The sequence below is a fragment of the Montipora capricornis genome, chromosome 13 (genome assembly GCF_036669925.1).
Source record: "Montipora capricornis isolate CH-2021 chromosome 13, ASM3666992v2, whole genome shotgun sequence".
NCBI lineage: Eukaryota > Metazoa > Cnidaria > Anthozoa > Scleractinia > Acroporidae > Montipora > Montipora capricornis.
The window spans coordinates 37,150,301-37,167,800 of NC_090895.1; the positions used below are offsets into that span (position 1 = coordinate 37,150,301).

The 17,500-nt window shown below is 37.7% G+C and overlaps 3 protein-coding genes across 6 annotated transcripts in view; 1 reads left to right on the forward strand and 2 right to left on the reverse strand.

Annotated features, from left to right (window-relative positions):
- Positions 1 to 1,405: 1,405 nt before the first annotated feature.
- Positions 1,406 to 5,795, reverse strand: LOC138030310 (neuropeptides capa receptor-like). Its single transcript, XM_068878213.1, has one exon. The coding sequence runs from the start codon at positions 2,517 to 2,519 to the stop codon at positions 1,425 to 1,427; it is 1,095 nt and encodes a 364-aa protein (XP_068734314.1). The 5' UTR covers positions 2,520 to 5,795; the 3' UTR covers positions 1,406 to 1,424.
- A 772-nt stretch (positions 5,796 to 6,567) lies between these two features.
- On the forward strand, positions 6,568 to 13,131 carry LOC138028574 (leucine-rich repeat-containing protein 58-like). Its single transcript, XM_068876169.1, has 2 exons — positions 6,568 to 8,604; positions 9,844 to 13,131. The coding sequence occupies exons 1-2, from the start codon at positions 8,126 to 8,128 to the stop codon at positions 10,439 to 10,441; spliced, it is 1,077 nt and encodes a 358-aa protein (XP_068732270.1). The 5' UTR covers positions 6,568 to 8,125; the 3' UTR covers positions 10,442 to 13,131.
- Positions 12,094 to 17,500, reverse strand: part of LOC138028573 (gamma-aminobutyric acid type B receptor subunit 2-like) — a 32,091-nt gene continuing 26,684 nt past the window's right edge. For all 4 annotated transcript variants that reach the window (XM_068876167.1, XM_068876166.1, XM_068876165.1 and 1 more), the window contains 4 exons: positions 17,413 to 17,500; positions 16,595 to 16,746; positions 16,361 to 16,434; positions 12,094 to 15,138 (listed from right to left, as the gene is read on the reverse strand). The exon at positions 17,413 to 17,500 is cut by the window's right edge and continues 77 nt beyond it. In XM_068876167.1, coding sequence (XP_068732268.1) covers positions 14,567 to 15,138; positions 16,361 to 16,434; positions 16,595 to 16,746; positions 17,413 to 17,500 — 886 coding nt within the window. In that variant the 3' untranslated portion in view covers positions 12,094 to 14,566. The remainder of the gene's footprint in view (positions 15,139 to 16,360; positions 16,435 to 16,594; positions 16,747 to 17,412) is intronic.

Consider the following 17,500-nt stretch of genomic DNA (forward strand, 5'->3'; position numbering starts at 1 on the left):
TATGAGATTCTTTTTACAAAGCTTTTCTCAACGGCGACTTACTGATAACTGCATGGTGTGTGGAAAGACCACCTGTCCTCAAAAGAGAGGCATAACGATTTTTTTTTTATTATCGCAAATCTAATATTCAATATTGAGCTCTCCTAAATACAAGTGAGATAAACAAAGCCCTTAAAAGTAAACTTCCGAATTGTACTAATAACATGACCAGTTTTAATCTAAATTAGATTTCAATTTGTGGTAGATTTACATAGGAAATCTATACGATAATTTACTGTAGAGTGAGTAGATGATTGTCGCCATCGCACCAGGAATACACTTAAAGTAGGCCAGCGCTCGTTAACCAAGTTGTGAGTCTCACTCGGTTCGATTCTGCACTTTTGAAATTCAGTCCGGCGCAAAGTATTCCTGATTTTGATTAAAATAATGAGTCTTGCTGTTTCATTACGTCTGATAAAGTGTAAACATTTCATTTGCTAAGGTACACGTGAATGATTAATTTAATCCCGCGAATTGAAAGTGCAACTTTCTTCGGTGTGAAATCGGTTTTTAAAAAAACAGCTTGCTAAAGGATGAAAAATTTATTGAAAATAGAAGGTTTCCTCGCCTTGTATTCAGTTATGCCCGGAAGGAACTGGTTTTTGAAAATCGCTTATTAGGTTGTACTGTCGTTATAGAGTAGACAGAGCTTTCTGTTAATTCAAAGCTTGTTTGCACGCCTTGCTAGAAGTTATTTATCGCCTCTAAAAACAGCTTTCAGGAGACCTCTTTTTGTCATTTAAATGTTAACTGTTCTTTGATCCGTTGACAACTAGAATCGTTAACTGTTATATCAATGCAGATGGATTGAACTGAAATTAAATATTCTTTAGACAGTGGAGCCAGTTCAAAGTTTCCTTTTTTCAGTTTGTTGGAATGCAACGAGAAAACGCATTTGCTGATGTACGATTTCACCTAAACTGCTGCACCCTTGCAGTGTCGATTTCGCTTTCCAGTTGTGGCCCGACCCTGGACTTTTCCTATTTTAAGAACGGTGCCTACTATTGTTATTGCACGTACGTTCTGCGTTCTAAATGGCGGGTGAAGGACGTATTTTGGCAGTTAATGCTCTTCTACTCTCACTAGATACTCTTGCTCCAACCTTTCAGTGCTGTGGCTATCACTATCACTTTTAATGCTGCAACACCTCCGCCAAAGGCAGTATATTGTGACACGAGCCGACTCCGCCGGGTTGGCGGGTTATCCCACCTTCAAGCGTTTACATGGCAAAACGCAACCTCGGCAGGGCGGGGTACCCGGTCTGGCAGACCAGGTAACCCTCTTCGGCGGGTTACCTCATCTATCATGTAAACGCGAGGCTGAAAAAATAAGAGTTTATATGGACTGGCTGGTTACCCCACCTCCATGTAAACAGGCCCTAAATTTCAGTCAGTTCGAGAGAAGACTCGGACGCTTAGAAGAATAATTCCATCTCCACCATTAATTTCAATGTCATTCACCTTTGAAACTTCTTCGGGGCAGGAATCGAGACAGGACTTAAAGAATTTTCTTAGGCTGTCACGGTAACTTTGAACAAATGCTAAACAGATGATGGGGTTGACAGCTGAGCACATGTAATAGATGAGATAGGAAATAAAGCGAACTGGCCTGTACACTTTGCAAGGAACGTTTATTTTGTACAAGTCGATGACGTTTTGTGCTGTTAATGGTATCGTGCAAATACAAAATGAAGCCATTATGCAAAGGCTCATCTTTATGGCTTGCCGTTTTCTTCGGTCTTTGTTCGAATTGGGCGAATGACCAACCGCAGGACCCAGTAATTTGTCTCGTTTCTTTAGAGTTACTACGATGATGCAGTAAGAAATCATCAAAGCAATTATTGGTAAAACGTGAAAAATATAAATATGTGCTTTTCCACTGATGAAGTTTAAGTCAGTCTTGTTTTCAAAATATATGCATCGAGTAAGTTCCTTGTTTTCTTTAAGTAACCCATAAGAAAACAAATCGGTTGAATTCGTAATCCCCGCTATAATCCATGATGCTATTATAGCTGTGGCGCGAAATTTCGGCGAGATGAGATAGACTTTCATGGGAAGGACCACAGCTAAAAACCGATCCAGTGCGATCCACATGAGGCTCTGTACAGACACAGATATTGACAGGTGTTCGGCGAAGCGAATTATCTTGCAGAGGACCAGGCCTGCGGTTCCAGGGATAAACCAATGTAGAGAATGAGATGTGATTTCTGTTAAACGCAGTGGGATAATTGTTAATGGGAACAGCAAGTCAGAGACCGCCATATTGAGAATAAAATAGTTCACGGTCTTCTTTAGCTTCTGGCCCATAAGTACAGTTAATATGATCAAAATGTTTCCAGCTAAGCCAGCCAACAAAACAATCGACAGAGCAAGAAACTGGCAAATTTGAACAGCCAGGGAATCGTCCAGAATAACACATCTCTGGTTTTGCGTGCTCAAAGATGTGGTGGTGTTTGAATCTGACGATAGATTGAAAGACATCGCGTTGTTCTTGTCCCTCGCGAACCTTCCTCTTCTGTGACGACGTCCTGTGCTTTCGTTGTACTCCTTCGCTGTAAATGATGTGAAGTCAGTTCGCAAATGAACAGACCAAGCAGTTTTCGTAAACAGAAAAAAAAAAGTGAATTAAAAAAAAGTGCATTAAAAAAAAAAAAAAACCTGTCGCCTTGCCCTTTGTGTGCAAAGATTAACATACATAGACAAAGCCTTTGAGAATAAACTCTAGGTTATCTTTTCAAAGTGGCCTCATGCCTTGAGGAAGTTACTCAACGTGGGTCATATATTTTTCGAGCCATTTTTGATAGTTGATCAGTACAAAGGAGTAATGCCAGAGGGGTGCATTGTTAAATCAAATACTGATTAGTTTTTAGTTTTCTCTACTTTTGTTAGATAGCCACTATAAAGGATTTATAAAACTCAAAAAGTCAAAAACGTAAGCTAGCGAACTTCATTGTTTTTCTCGTTTTTTGACAGTAGACATGATTAATTTTCGGGAAAATTAAAAAGCTTAGCACGCACGGAATCTGCTTGAGTAGTTAATGAAGACTTGGGTTTTTTAATGAAAAGCATGTCAAAAACCAAACAATCTAATTTGCTCTGGCACTTCCTAAGAATTTTCACTAAATTGACTGGCTTTTAAAAGATTGCTACTACCGCGAGTACACTTGAAATGGACCAAGCCAATTTAAAATTCTTAGGGATTGCCAGAGCAAATTCGATTTCTTTGGTTTTTGAAATGCTATTCATTAGAAAACTCAAGCATTCTTTTAAATACTCAGGGCCCGGTTACGCTAATCCCAGATTAAAAATTAACCAAAACTTTACATAAGAGGAAGTCAATCTTGCAAAGCGCTATTAGTCTCACATGTCTGACTCTTTTAAACTAATCTCACTGAATGTGTGGGGCATCAGCAATTTTCAAAAACGAAGGATGATCTTTACTTGGTGTCGTAAAAAAAGTGCTGACATAATTTTCCTACAAGAAACTCACTCAAAAAAGGAAACAGAACTTCGATGGGAAAGTGAATGGGGCTTTGAAATTATGCTGTCTCATGGTAGCTGTAATTCACGTGAAGTTGCAATCTTATTAAAAAGAGGCGTTGACTATTCCATTCAATCTAAAATTCTTGACCCCCTGGGGCGCTTTATTATTCTTGAAGCAGAGATCGCAGACACCACCTATGTATTAATAAACATTTATGCACCAAACAAAGACAAAGAAATTGCTAAATTTTTCAAAGACTTGACAACTGTTTAGAAAAAAGAAAACCTGGATACCGAAGAAAATATTATTGAGGGTGGAGAATTCAACTGTGCAATTAATCCAATTATTGATAAAAAAAAGGTGGTTTATTAACACCCCGAAAGTTAGTATCGAGTGCTTTCAAGACAATTTTGATTTAATTGACATATGGCGAGTCAAAAATCCTGGTGTAAGAAGTTTTACTTGGAGTCAAATGTCTCCAAAAAATTTTTGTCGCCTAGATTATTGGTTAATTTCTAACAATTTGCAGGACTTAGTCATTTCGACCGATATATGTCCAGCTACAAAAACCGATCATGCGGCCATTATTATAGAATTTGGCTCGATAGATAATCAAGTGAAAGGACCTGGTGAACTGTTCTATTTTAGAAGAAGAATCGTTTATAAATGATGTCACCCAGAAGATTCCGATTTGAGTTGCTGAAGGACAAAAAGAACTAGCGGACATGCAATCGGACTACATGGGAATGGATTAAATATAATATAAGAGCCCATGCAATCCAGTATTCTAAAAGAAGAGCTAAAGAGACAATTGACGAAGAAAAATGTCTCCAAAACGAGTATAACACATGCTAGTAAATTATACGAATCAGACCCTTGTGATGCAAATGCAAATCTCTTCCATGCAGCAAAAGAAAAGTTAGAATTGTTTTACGTAGAAAAAAAACTAAGGGAATTATTCGTGCGCAGGCTCGCTGGTACGAACATGGCGAGAAGAGGACAAAGTATTTTCTCAACTTGGAAAAGAGAAATCACATAAAGAAGCATATGTGAAAATTGACTATTAATGAATCGGTAACAACAGATTGCCGTACATTACTATCTGAACAAAAGCGTTTCCATCAGAATTTATACATGAGTGGAAGGAATGAGACAGAAAATAGATATGCTGCCAAATCATTCTTAAATAATTTGAATATTCCAAAACTATCAGAAGAAGGATAACAGTCATGCGAGGGCAAAATTCTTTTGAATGAATGCGAATTAATTCAGTTTTGGAACTTTTCAAAATAACAAAGCGCCAGGAACGACGGCATTCCTGTTGAGTTATATATAAGAAGCTTTGGCCCTTAATCAGTGAAACTTTCATAAATTGTGTAAACGAATGTTTTGAGAATAAAGAATTATCAAGCTCTCAAAAGCAAGCTGTAATAACTCTACTTGAAAAAAAAAGGCAAAGATCGTACCTTATTAGAAAACTGGCGGCCAACTTCTCTGTTAAATGTAGATACAAATATAATGTCGAAAGTCATAGCTTCTAGGTTAAAAAATGTTTTACCTAATATCATCCACTATAATCAAACTGGTTTCATCAAAGATCGCTACATTGGTGAAACGGTACGATCGATTTTTGACATAATGGAATTTACTCTTAAAGAAAATATTCCCGGAATAATGATATTTCTTGATTTTCAAAAAGCTTTTGACAGTGTCGATTGGGATTTTATCTTAGAATGTTTAGAATCTTTCAATTTTGGTCCTGAATTTGTTGGTTGGGTTAAAACCTTTTACAAAAATATCCAAAGCTGTATTATAAACAACGGTACGATTTCAGACTTCTTCACTTTAGAACATGAAGTAAGGCAGGGTGACCCCCTATCGCCATATCTTTTTGTATTGGCAGCTGAAGCTTTAGCCATTGCTGTTCGGCATCACTGTAGGGAAAGAGGAAACAAAACTGCTTCAATATCATGCGGATGATATGACTGCAACACTCTGACATTAACTCGTTACAGGCACTTCTTGATTTATTAGAAGTTTACAAAAATGCATCCGGTTTAACGATTAATTGCACTAAAACGGAAGGAATGTGGTCGGGTCTTTAAGAAACAACAAAATAAAACCCTTGGGTCTTAAATGGCCTGGTGAGCCTATCAAAGAACTTGTAGTTTATTATTCATATGATGAAAAATTGCTACGGGAAAAGAATTTTATAGAAAATCTACACAAAATAAAAAACTTAAAAACATCTGGTCGTCCAGAGGCCTATCTTTGTACGGAATCCGCAAAACGGTCTATTTATTTTGATTTATATCAACCCCAGAGGTAGTTGTTACAGAATTAAATCGAATTTTCTATACATTTTTGTGGAAAGGTACTGATAAGGTTACCAGATTGTCAACCATACATTATTATGAGAAAGAGGGTTTAAAAATGATAGATCTTGAATGCATGATCAAATCCTTAAGGCTAGCATGGTTAAAGAGAATTTTTAGTTCAAATAGGGGTACCTGGAAAAGCTATTTGCGTCTTCTTCTAGCGAAATACGGACGACTTTTCCTGTTTAACTGTAATTTCGATGTAAAAGACTTCTCAATCCATTCTCAATTCTATACTGAACTTTTGCAGTGGTAGTCTGATTTTCGTGAAGACTTCGCATCAGATAAGGACTGGAATAATATAATTTGGAACAATAAAGAAATTCGTGTGAATGGCTCTCCGGTCTACTATAAATTTTTATTTGGACTCCAACCTTTTTTACGTAAGTGATCTGTTATTTCACTTGAACAATACTGAGTCGTTTGATGTTATCGCGAAAAAGGTTCGAAAAAAAAAAATCCTAGTATGGACTGGACTTCGCTATTCTGTGCCAAATTATCTAAAAAATAATATAATCACTGCCACTCCATCAACAATGTCCCCCACCTTGACTATTGATTATCAAGTTTTTGATGTAATAAAAAAGAAATCAAAACAAAACTATTCACTTTTGATAGGCAAAAAAGCACAATTACCGAGTGCAGCTAGTAAATTACAACGGGAATTTAACTTTTCGCTCGATCAATTAAAACAGTTATTCGTACTTCGTCATAAAGTTAATCTAGAACCTTATGAGAGAGCATTTCAATACAAAGTATTTAAACTCTATCCTATATACCAATTCCAAACTCTATCAAATAGGTTATAGCTAACATGACCTATGTACTTTTTGCAAATCGCATCCAGAAAAGTTTAATCATTTCTTATATAGCTGTCCTTGTTCTAAAGCTTTCTGGGACGATTTTGAATTGTTTTGTTCTCTGGTACTCAAAAGACAATTAATCTTACTCAGCAAGATGTTATAGTTGGTGTGCTATCAAGATCGTGCCCCTTACTTGACTATATTCTTCTTATTGCAAAAATCTATTTATGGGATTGTAGAAGAAACCAGATTCATCCGAATATCAACGGTTTGAAAGCCAAAATTTTAATTAAATATGAAACAGAAAATTATATTGAACGTATCAATAAAAAGATGGAATTTTTGAGGGCGAAATGGGCGAACTTTCAATTTAGTTAATTTCAGCTTGTCCGTTAAAAATGTAATGCAAATAGTCAATATTGTAATGTAAAATGGATTGTTAGTGATTATGCAGTGTTATTAGGAACATATTGTTATATTTTGTATTTTGCTTTTATGTATAACTATTGTAATTTAATTAGTGTTTTCGTATTGCAATATATGTATTGTGACTAGTGCAGGTATAAATTGTGTAAGTATAAGTAGTGTAAGGAGCATGTACAGTGTAAGTGCAATGTAAGTATAATGTTAGTAAGTGTTCGTCCTGTAAAAAATAGAAAATAAAACAAAAACAACAACAAATACAACAACACGATTTTGACGCGTACACGATGTGCGGGATTATCTCCCGGCGCTGGTTCAAGAGCAAAAGGACTGTATCTTTCTGTTTAAAATATTGCGTTTTTATTTTACTCAATTACACCTTCAAAGCCTACTGCACTCGTTCGTTCGTCATTCAATCTGGCCTAAAAGCCTTTACATCAATAGCTTTATGCAATATCAAAATACGATAACACTGCGGTTACCAAAGCGTTTGCGGTTACCCTTATCTCACGCTATCATAATACAACCACTATTAAAAGCTCATACTCTGTTTCATCAACATGAGTTTGTTATCTATCATTCACTAAATAAATGTCACACCTTGACTTGTGTTGCGTTACATTGACTATTATCAGACACACGATACATAATTTTATTTTTTGAGGACACTCGCACTAGGCGAAAACAGTCAAGCCTGACGTACTGATCTCTCGTGATTAACACCGTTATACGCGACATTCTCTTCAAGTAAGTGGAAAGGACTTAGAGCGCTTTCCTTTTGTCATAACTGGGGTTAGTCCTTCCAAGACCTTCCAAATGCCCTGGCGCAGTGCACGCTGTAGCATTGCATAATTTATGCATACCCCATGATGCTTAGCTCGCGTGGGTCCAGGCTGAAACATGACTCAGGTGTATTTGGTTGAAAATATTGTAGTTTAAAATTGTTATAGAATGTTATAGAAAGTACACAAGAGTACCACAGGATATTCAACAGTAATCATGGAAAGAGGGCAAACTGACGGAGAAAGAAAGCGACAGGAATTTGAGGAGTATCGTCTGAACTTAGCTCATCGTTCTCTAGACACGCTTCCAGATGATGTTCATGTTATGAACAACTTGCCCGATGCCTACAAAATCACTTCTCTGAATCTCGCTGGAAATCGCGTTCCTGTTCTTCCCGACTCCATAAGCAATTTTATTAACCTTAAAGAACTGGATGTATCAGGAAACGGCTTGGCGTACATAACGCCAAGAATCGGCGATCTTCGGCAACTGACATCGTTTGTGGCCAAGAATAATAACTTGGAAGATCTACCAAAAGAATTTTCACAACTTTTAGCTTTGGAACATCTCAATTTAAGTGGGAATAGATTTGATTCCTTTTTTCCTCAGATGTTTGAGCTTGTGTCGCTCAAAACTCTGTTGTTTGGAGGCAACAGAGTGGATGTTATTCCACAAGATATTAAAAACCTGCAAAGGTTAGTTTCACACATTCTTACGCAATCAGTAAGCTTAAACTTTTAATTTACTTGGTTTTAAATTGCAAGCGATGATGGATTGGATTTTTCTATTTTAATTGCTTGCAGGATCTATGAGATATAAGGTTGTTTAAAAATGGTCCAAATGATGTTCTCTTGCATAATTAATTCAAAGTTCTATTAATTTTCGAACCGCAATCTCTTGCCAATGGCTTGCATATGCGACAAAATGATCTTTTGTGCTAGCCTTTGCATTATAGATAGTACAAATTGTAAATTGTGAGAGCATTTCACATGAACCCTGGTCTCAATCGCTTTTAAAGCAGACTTGAAAATGTGGTTTAAGTCAAGGATTGACGACCCTGCGAGCAGAAGCTCTCTAAAACTCACCAGAGGGCGAACAAGAGAGGCTCTGCAGAGGTTGTGTCAAGTCTTTTAAGTCACGTTAGCCCAAGTTTCTGGGCTAGTCACTCCCATCAAACCGGTTAAGGCAGGGCACGCATCATGTTTTTGACAAGGCAAAGCTCAAAATCGAGCCTTCAGTACAAAAATCAACATGGCTTCTGGGAGCCCGATTGAGAGTTGGCCTGGGTTTGAAACGTCTCCAAGCAACGGCTTGCGCATACTCAATGAAGACTTCACACGATTTCTGCAAAGTCCGTATTTTCTCGTCAATTTAAGAAAGGCTCTGCTTGCAGGGTAGGATTGACGTGACACTTCACAATTTCACAATAAAAAGTTCTGATGGTGCATAAGCAGCAAAGGTTATTTATAGAACTATTTCATGACATACATGGAAGCTCTGGGTTGATTGTGAATGAAAGCGGAACTTGGATGCAAGGAACCTCTGCATAGGAATGAAAGTTTCTGACCCCACATTCAATAAAACTTTTGAAGAGAACCAATTTAACTTATAACTAACTTAGTTGTGACAATAGACAAAGAAAACTCTCATGAAAGGAACTAACTTTCTCATCACCGTGGTACTTTGAATGACGTTGAGAATCCACTGTAGCTCAAAGCTCTCAGCTTAAAGCAAGGAAAATGTGGATTTATGTACCCAGGCAGTTTGCATCTGCAGTGAACCAAATCCTATGCCAGCCACAAACCATTTTTATCACATAACGGACACCACCATTTTTCATCAAACTTGATTAATTAGAACCAGTGAATAATGATTCCTGCTTACTCAGGTTTTTTGTTGTATACCTGTATTAATGTGTTTGTCTTCGCTACCAGGTTGGAAATTTTGTATCTTGGTGGGAATCAACTGTCACATGTACCAAATGAGTTGGGGACCCTGCGCAGGTTGCGAGCTCTCAATCTCTGTGACAACAAGATAGAGTCTCTACCGTCAACGTTAGTGAGGCTGACTTATTTGCAATCCTTACATTTACACAATAACAGACTCACCACGTTGCCCGTTGCACTGGTGAAACTACGGAATCTTGAGGAACTTAGTTTACGAGAAAATCCCCTTGTTGTGCGATTTGTCAGAGATATGACATTTAACCCGCCAACGTTACTGGAACTTAGTGGAAGGTGCATTAAGAATAGTGGATTAAAGTACTCCTCTCAAGATCTTCCATCTCATTTGTTGCAGTATCTAAACAGTGCTCGGCGATGTGTCAATCCTTGCTGCAAGGGTGTCTATTTTGATGCACGTGTGAGACACATAAAATTTGTAGACTTTTGTGGCAAGTATCGGTTGCCTCTTGAGCAGTTTCTTTGCTCGCCGCATGAAGGTGAAAGGTGGGAAGATTATTCTTCTAGTAGCAGTGAAGATGAGATAGATGGATTTCCACGTGAAAGATTAAGAAAGGTCCTCTTGGGCTAACACTAAGGTTAACGCTTATCAAATTACACATAAATTAATTGTTGTACTTAGGAAAAACATTATTACTGTTGTAAAGCAGGAGGTTAAATAGTGTCAAGCATCAACAGAATATTACCATGCACCCAAAGAAAGGCAAATCACTGTTCTATTTCTCTAGCAGTTTTAGCGCCGTGGTGAGGTCACTCGCCTCCCACCAATGTGGCCCAGGTCTGATTGCCAGATTTGGTGTCATATGTGAGTTGAGCTTGTTGGCTCTCTACTTTGCTATGAGAGGTTTTTCTCTGGTACTCGGGTTTTCCCCTCTTCTCAAAAACCTATTTACTATGAGTTGATTTGATTGTTGTACACTGCCCGCAATTACATGTAATGCTCCAGCGATAAATACATTTTTTTTATTATAAACGTGTATATCTCAAGAACAAACTCTGTGACCCCAAATTTTTATTCTCCACTTGCACAAATCCCATAATGCACCTCTTTTACCCCCCAAAATTTTGCATAATCATTGTTTGCAATTACTCCTGGGACATGATGTCCCAAGAGAAATCGAAAAACGATGGCTATGCAAATATTTGGGGAGTAAAAGAGGTGCATTATGAGATTTGAGAAAGTAGAGAATTGCTAGAAACTGATTAGTAGGCTCAGTCAAAACTCTTGCAAAGCCTTCAAAGAATTCCTCTGCAGCGGATTGATATACCTTCACAAATGAAAATTTTAAGGTGGCTCGGAATCCAGAAATTTTTTTTTTAACTTTGCAGAGAGAGTCATCTTGGTCTGCCACTGACTTTCCAGGAAGGATAATTATGGGTTACCCAGTTTGTTTTTAAGATAATTATAAGCGTTTAAATAACCCACAGTTTGATATGATAAAATTTATTTATTTGATTTGATTTCTGTATAGTGTTGCCAGTTACAGCGGTTTTCAATTGAGTGTCGAAAGTAATTAGCGAATTGCTTTGGTTTTGCATAACCTCACTCACTAATTGGTTCAAAGTTCTCATGCCACTTTTTCAACCAATCAGAAGTGAAACCCCATGGCTCGCGTGTGCACATTTTCCCGCCCGCTTTGGGTCGGCTACATGTAATTACTTTGAGTTTTGATTGGTCAAAGTAATTACTTTGGTTTTAGTTTTAGGACACTCGACTGAAACTCGCTCTAGTGCCCCAGCACAAAATACAGTTGACACTTGAATAAAGTTCACTTTATTAAGTAAGAGAATTTGAGATTTTTGATATTTCTGGCATGTTGATATTTGAGCCCATGTTGAATTACTGGCAAGTGCATATACACTGTAATGACGTGTGCATGTACTGTGGTTATGGGTCATTGCGACGTGTTTTATCAAAATCAAGCCACAATTCAATCATTGTCGTAAGGCCTGGGCCCGGTTGTTCGAAAGCCGATTAACTTAATCCAGGATTAGCGTAAACTTTTCTTTCAAGTTTTAACTTTTTGGTGAAAGTTTCTTTTGCTTATTTTTGTTTTTCAAGATTGACTTCTTCTAATGCAAAGTTTTGCTGAATGTCAGCGTTGAACAGCACTTGGGAGTAGAGAAATTAACTCCTTCATCAATTTTTAATCTGGGATTAGCGCTAATTGCCTTGTGAACAACCGGTCCCTGGTTTCTAGGTGAAGCATTTTTCGATAACTCTAAATTTCAAAGTTTATTTAAAAATACACTTGTACAATAAGAAAGAAATACACTTGCCTGCAAATAGCAAAGGCTAATCTAGGCAGGTAGTGTTTACATTTCACGTCCACTATGGAATAAAATATACAGAGGTTTCCAAAAAAGTGGCGTCAATTAACACGAACGTACTAGAAATAATAACTTGAAACATTGCGATTGTTTATGTTATAGTGTTTAATTATAATAACATTGATGTCTAGTTAATTAATGAGAAATAAGTGCAGAGAGTTTAAGTCTTAAAAGGGGTTGTGTTGTACCTTGTTGAACGGGCTTCAGGATTGGCCAAAAGAAGAATAGAACAAACAAAGAGAGCAGTGGATTTATCACAGAAAACAATAGGAAGTACGACACTATGTGGCCATTTAAATATAGTGTTCAACAAGAGGTACGACCCTACCCCTTTAATTAGGGTGTGGACATCAACCTAAGTATCTTCCTGAGCTAATAACAATGCAGTAGTCCTTTCTAGAGACATTTTTTAAAAAGAATTTTACTTTTTTTATAAAGTGCTTCTGGGATTTCATTCCATATATTACACCCAAGTCATGAAAAGGAATGGCTCCCTCAGAAACAAAAGAATAAGTGGCTATTTCACAAGCAACCATCAAACATTCGGCAGTTGTCCAAGTTGTAAATGTTGCTAATCAAACGCAAGAAGCAAAGTAAATGTTTGATGTCCTTTCTAATTATCTACCTGTAGAATTCGATAAAACTTGTTTCAAGAAGCTATCCAAGTGGGAAAATGATTGATCATCTAACAAAGTTGAGACAAGTTTTCCTGTGTTTTCTTTTATACCGGTTTTTAGCATATACCACTCAAGTGAATGGTACTTTTCACCTATTCTGATTGGTTAACTCTACTTTAGTACATAAAGTTAATGTTATTTGTCTTTTTGGTTGTATGAACATGTTTACTGTTCTAGAGTGGCCAGCTTAATTAGAGCCGTGGTCTAAAATGAATAATATATAGAAACAAGTAGAATAAATCGTAAAGTACTATATAGAGGATATTACATGGCCGCTTGGAGATACGCAATTTCGCTTCTCATGTTGAAAAATATTTCACCAGTGAGCGCAGCAATGAAACACTAAATCATTCATGAAAGGCATCGAAAGGCGCGATTTTCATATGTAACCATAGCAACAGTGATCTTTTCATGCATGAAAATATCATGGTTTTGCGCGGTATTTCATTGGTGTTTATATAATAAAAAACTGTTCTTTCCCTGCTCTGGAAAAGATATCGCATGTATTTTAAAAAGGATTAAAAACTCACTGCAAATGACAAAACCATTCCAATATTTAGGTTGGCCAGATTGCCAGAAGACTTGATACCTGGGTCAAGAACATCATTCCTGGGAAAACTTCAGTGCTGCTGAGCAATGGGACATCATCCCTCACAACATTAAGATCTTTCTTACCTATTGATTTTATAACTGTCAAGATGACATGGCACCAAAGTCATGGAATCCAAATCAGTTACATTTCAAATATTATAAAATTTCTGAATGCTTAAATGTCATTTGCTCTGAGTTTTGGAATTTTAATTCTGTCTAATAGAGTTTATAGTTAGCTGGGCAAAAGCCATTGCATAATATTTAACAAGGAAAATGGGTTATCATGGATGTACATCCCCTTTAAAATTTTGAGGTTTTAAAAATATTATATGTGGAAACAGCTTGTTACCTTGAAGCTATTTTTACAACTGCGTAAAGAGAATGAATCCATGATGAAATGATTTATGAAATGGATCCTATAGGAACTCTTGGTCAGGAGACTCTTGGAATTCACTTTAATTTGCTTTGTTCTCCATGTCAATTTTTCTCCTATCAATTAATTCATATATGATCCATTTCTTTTTTTTCCTAGAATGAATTCAAAAGGTCAAATAGGAAACTGCATATGTAATCGGCAGTAGGCAAATTGTTTGCTGTAACAAGGTTTCAGTATGTTGAGGTTCGTTTCCGAATATTTTACTATACTCGGGCAAGGAATGTCGTTCTTCGTTGTACGGAGGAGTTCGTTATAAAGTGGATTGTTTTCTCAAGGTCCCACTGTGTGTATTGTTTTCTGGCGTGACTGTGCAAAATATGTAATATTGTGAGAACAATGTGAGTGCCTGAGGAAATGGATTCCTTGAATTTTGTGATAAAGTCCTGGAAAAGTCCTTGAGTAAAAGCCACCACAGCCCGTTGGTATGACAATCTGTAGGTTTTGATTGCCTTTGTCACGTGATGTTAGCATTAGTAGGGCTTTGAACTGACAACTCGGGCAAGGCAACTTAGAATAATCATAGTTAATCGAATAATACACCAACTAAGTATATTTTTTTCTTGACACAACAAAGACCCCCCCCCCCCCCCGAGAGGGCATCAGGAACGAAACCTTCCCTCCCTTCCCCTTCTCCATTGTTGTACAAGGTTAGCGATCAATCTCAGACCCTTATTTCCTCTGAGCTTCCTCTTCTCTCTAAGTTTGCCGGAGTTTTCACTTGGAAGCAGGTTTCTCCAGTACGTGATTTGGATACAAGAACAATGCTTCCTTTTCGTTTAAGTTCCCCATCCTTAATTGTTGGAAAACGGTTTGCGTTTGAATCTGCTTTCTCTACTGCCTTTGCACTCATCTGTCTCTTGGGTTTACCATATCTTGCTTTTACAGAGGGGGCGTGAGAGCTAAGATGTCCTTTTGGGTATTCCTTATAAAATGGACTTTCCATTCGGTTAACCTTTGATTGCTTCGTTTCGGGAGAACGTCTTGTACCGTCGCTCGTTTCCTTGGAAATTCCTGGGTTGACATGAGCTTCCTCGTGCTCGTTGTCTATCGAGCAGGTCCTGGCTCTAGTCTGAACTGGACGCATTTCTTTCTGCGTGCGCAGGGGAAGGGATTTCTGTTTGGCAATTGGAGTTCTAGACTTTCCGAGGTCGTTCCCCACAAGGGTGCTTTGGTCGATAAAAGATTGCGAAGGAGAATGTTGGTGCTTGGGCAATGATGGTAATGGTTGTTTATCTGCAATGAAAAATGATATTTTAAAATTTTTTTCAGGATTCTCAGCATAACAGGACTTGCTTCTAGTTTACCGCCGGCCGGCCGGCCTGATATAGTTTAAAGACGAAAGAGAGAAATGATCTTAGCCCTTATCCGGACAATTTAAGCAGTTGTGTCATATAGACGACTAAAAAATTCAGGTTATTGCGCATACGTTCTGCGCATCTGGAGGTAGTCGGATTTCCTATCGGTGATGCTTACTAATACAGGGATACTTTTGCGTTGCTTAAAATTATGCAGAGAAAGTAGATCTTGGTAAGTATTATTGGTATTCAAAAAGAAAATTGGGGGCAACCTCGCATTTTTCAGAGATAATTAAGCTTCAATTTGAGAAAGAACGCCATACATGGCTTTTTATTTTAAAGCTTTTTACAAATATTGTTCTTGAATTATCTTTGAAAAATGCGTGGTTACCCCCCAATTTTCTTTTTCGATTTCAATAACACTTGTTAAATTAAGTTCTACATTTCCCGTATAATCATAAACTGAGGCAAAAATACCTTTGAATTAGTAGGCACCGTCCTTAACGATGCCGGTGCAATGCCCCACCAACTGAGCCATGAAGCCACACAATTTGGAGCCAGGTCAATTTGTTGTGATCATGTGTTCCCGTAAAAGGACTCGATGAAAGAAATAAAGTACTAGTGTGAGCTATAATTAAAAGAGACCTTATATATTTCTTTTGACCTCCTCAAAAGGCAATCTTAGTCAGAGCGTTACTGAGTAAACATACAAGATCTTTTCGTTCGCTTTTTGTTTAAATATTAGTTTTACATATTTAGATGGTTCCATGTCATTGGGAAAAATCCACGAACTTCGTTCTAATTAGCTTAGAACTATATGTATTAATTGTAATGTTTAAAGTGTAAAACTTGATCGAATATGAATTGCCCGAGTACAGCTGCTTAAAACTCTTTTTCCACAGGGGGGCCTCAATCGGATACGAAATGGAATCATTTTTGGTAGGATTCGTTGAATGCCGCGATTTTGGGCGAGATTGATCGGTTACCGACAGATTTGAAAATCACCCTTTCTCCTCCGGCTCAACCAGATCTACGATGATTTAATACAATTTTTTCCAGTTTTACAAAATATTGAAAACAAGTAATCCTATTTACGGTGACATGACGCAAAATAGCTGAACGGAATGATGTTTTAGAAATGTGAATAGTTTTATATGTACCTGTACTTTTCCTTCTTCCAGTGTACAGTCCTCCGTCGTCGGTTAAGTCAATGTGAATACTCCCTCCTGGGTCCCTGAAACAAATTCGTCCTGCTATTATTTTATGTTGCACCAAAAAATTGTCGACTTTTGTTTCTGTCGATTCGACCGTTTTTGCTGCAAAAGTTCAGTACAAATTCTTGAACTTTTGCTAGGTGCTTCTTCGTCTTCAGTTGTTCGCCAGTTAGCACTCACCTGTCTCCTCTTGTGTTTAGAGTTGGAGAGAACCCCTGCTTGCTATCCTGTGCAAGCTTACTAGCCATGGCCAATGATATTCTTCGAATGCACTCCACAGGAACACCAGCTTGTCTCAAGCGCACTTCAAGCTGAGCAATCTGCTCCTCTTTCTGAAATAACAAATGGAAAGACGTCATATCATCTGCAAGCCATTCAAAGCTCAAAGCAGGGATGGCGTAGCGGTGAGAGCTTTCGCCCCTCACCAATGTGGCCCGGATTCGAATCCTAGATTCGGCGACATATGGACATATGGATTGAGTTTGTTGGTTCTCTATTCTGCACCGAGAGGGTTTTCTCCGGTTATTCCGGTTTTCCCCTCTCCTCAAAAACCCTCATTTGACATGATTTCCGTTTATTGTTAATTTCAGTTTAGAGTGTCCCCAATTAGCGCTCCAGCGCCAGAACGACTAGACACTTAAATAAAGCTTCTTTTCTCTACTTTCGTGTAGTGCTATTTATTATTCTAAGATAGTGAGTAATCTGGATTCTGGATGAAATCCTCAAGGGCTGCCATTTCTGTGAAAGCAACTGAGTATCGGGTTCAAACCCCGTTGAAGTCCTGAAATTTTCAGGCTTTTCTACGCAATCACTAAAATTGCGTCTATAACTGCGAGGATCATAGCTTTACTTCTTTTATATTGCCCACAACGATGTGAAAGATGTTTTAAACGTTTGGCGTTAAAAATATATTTACGATCAAAGGTTCCTTCTTGACAACGCAAGAAATGTCAGTCAAGGAGTTTGTTGCCTTATAAGAGAAATAAGTAATTAATTACCTCAGCTATCAGGCTTTTAAGGCTGGAGTTCTCCGCTGCCAAAGCGATGAATTTTGCACCCTTCATACCCTTGTCGTGAGATGTAGAC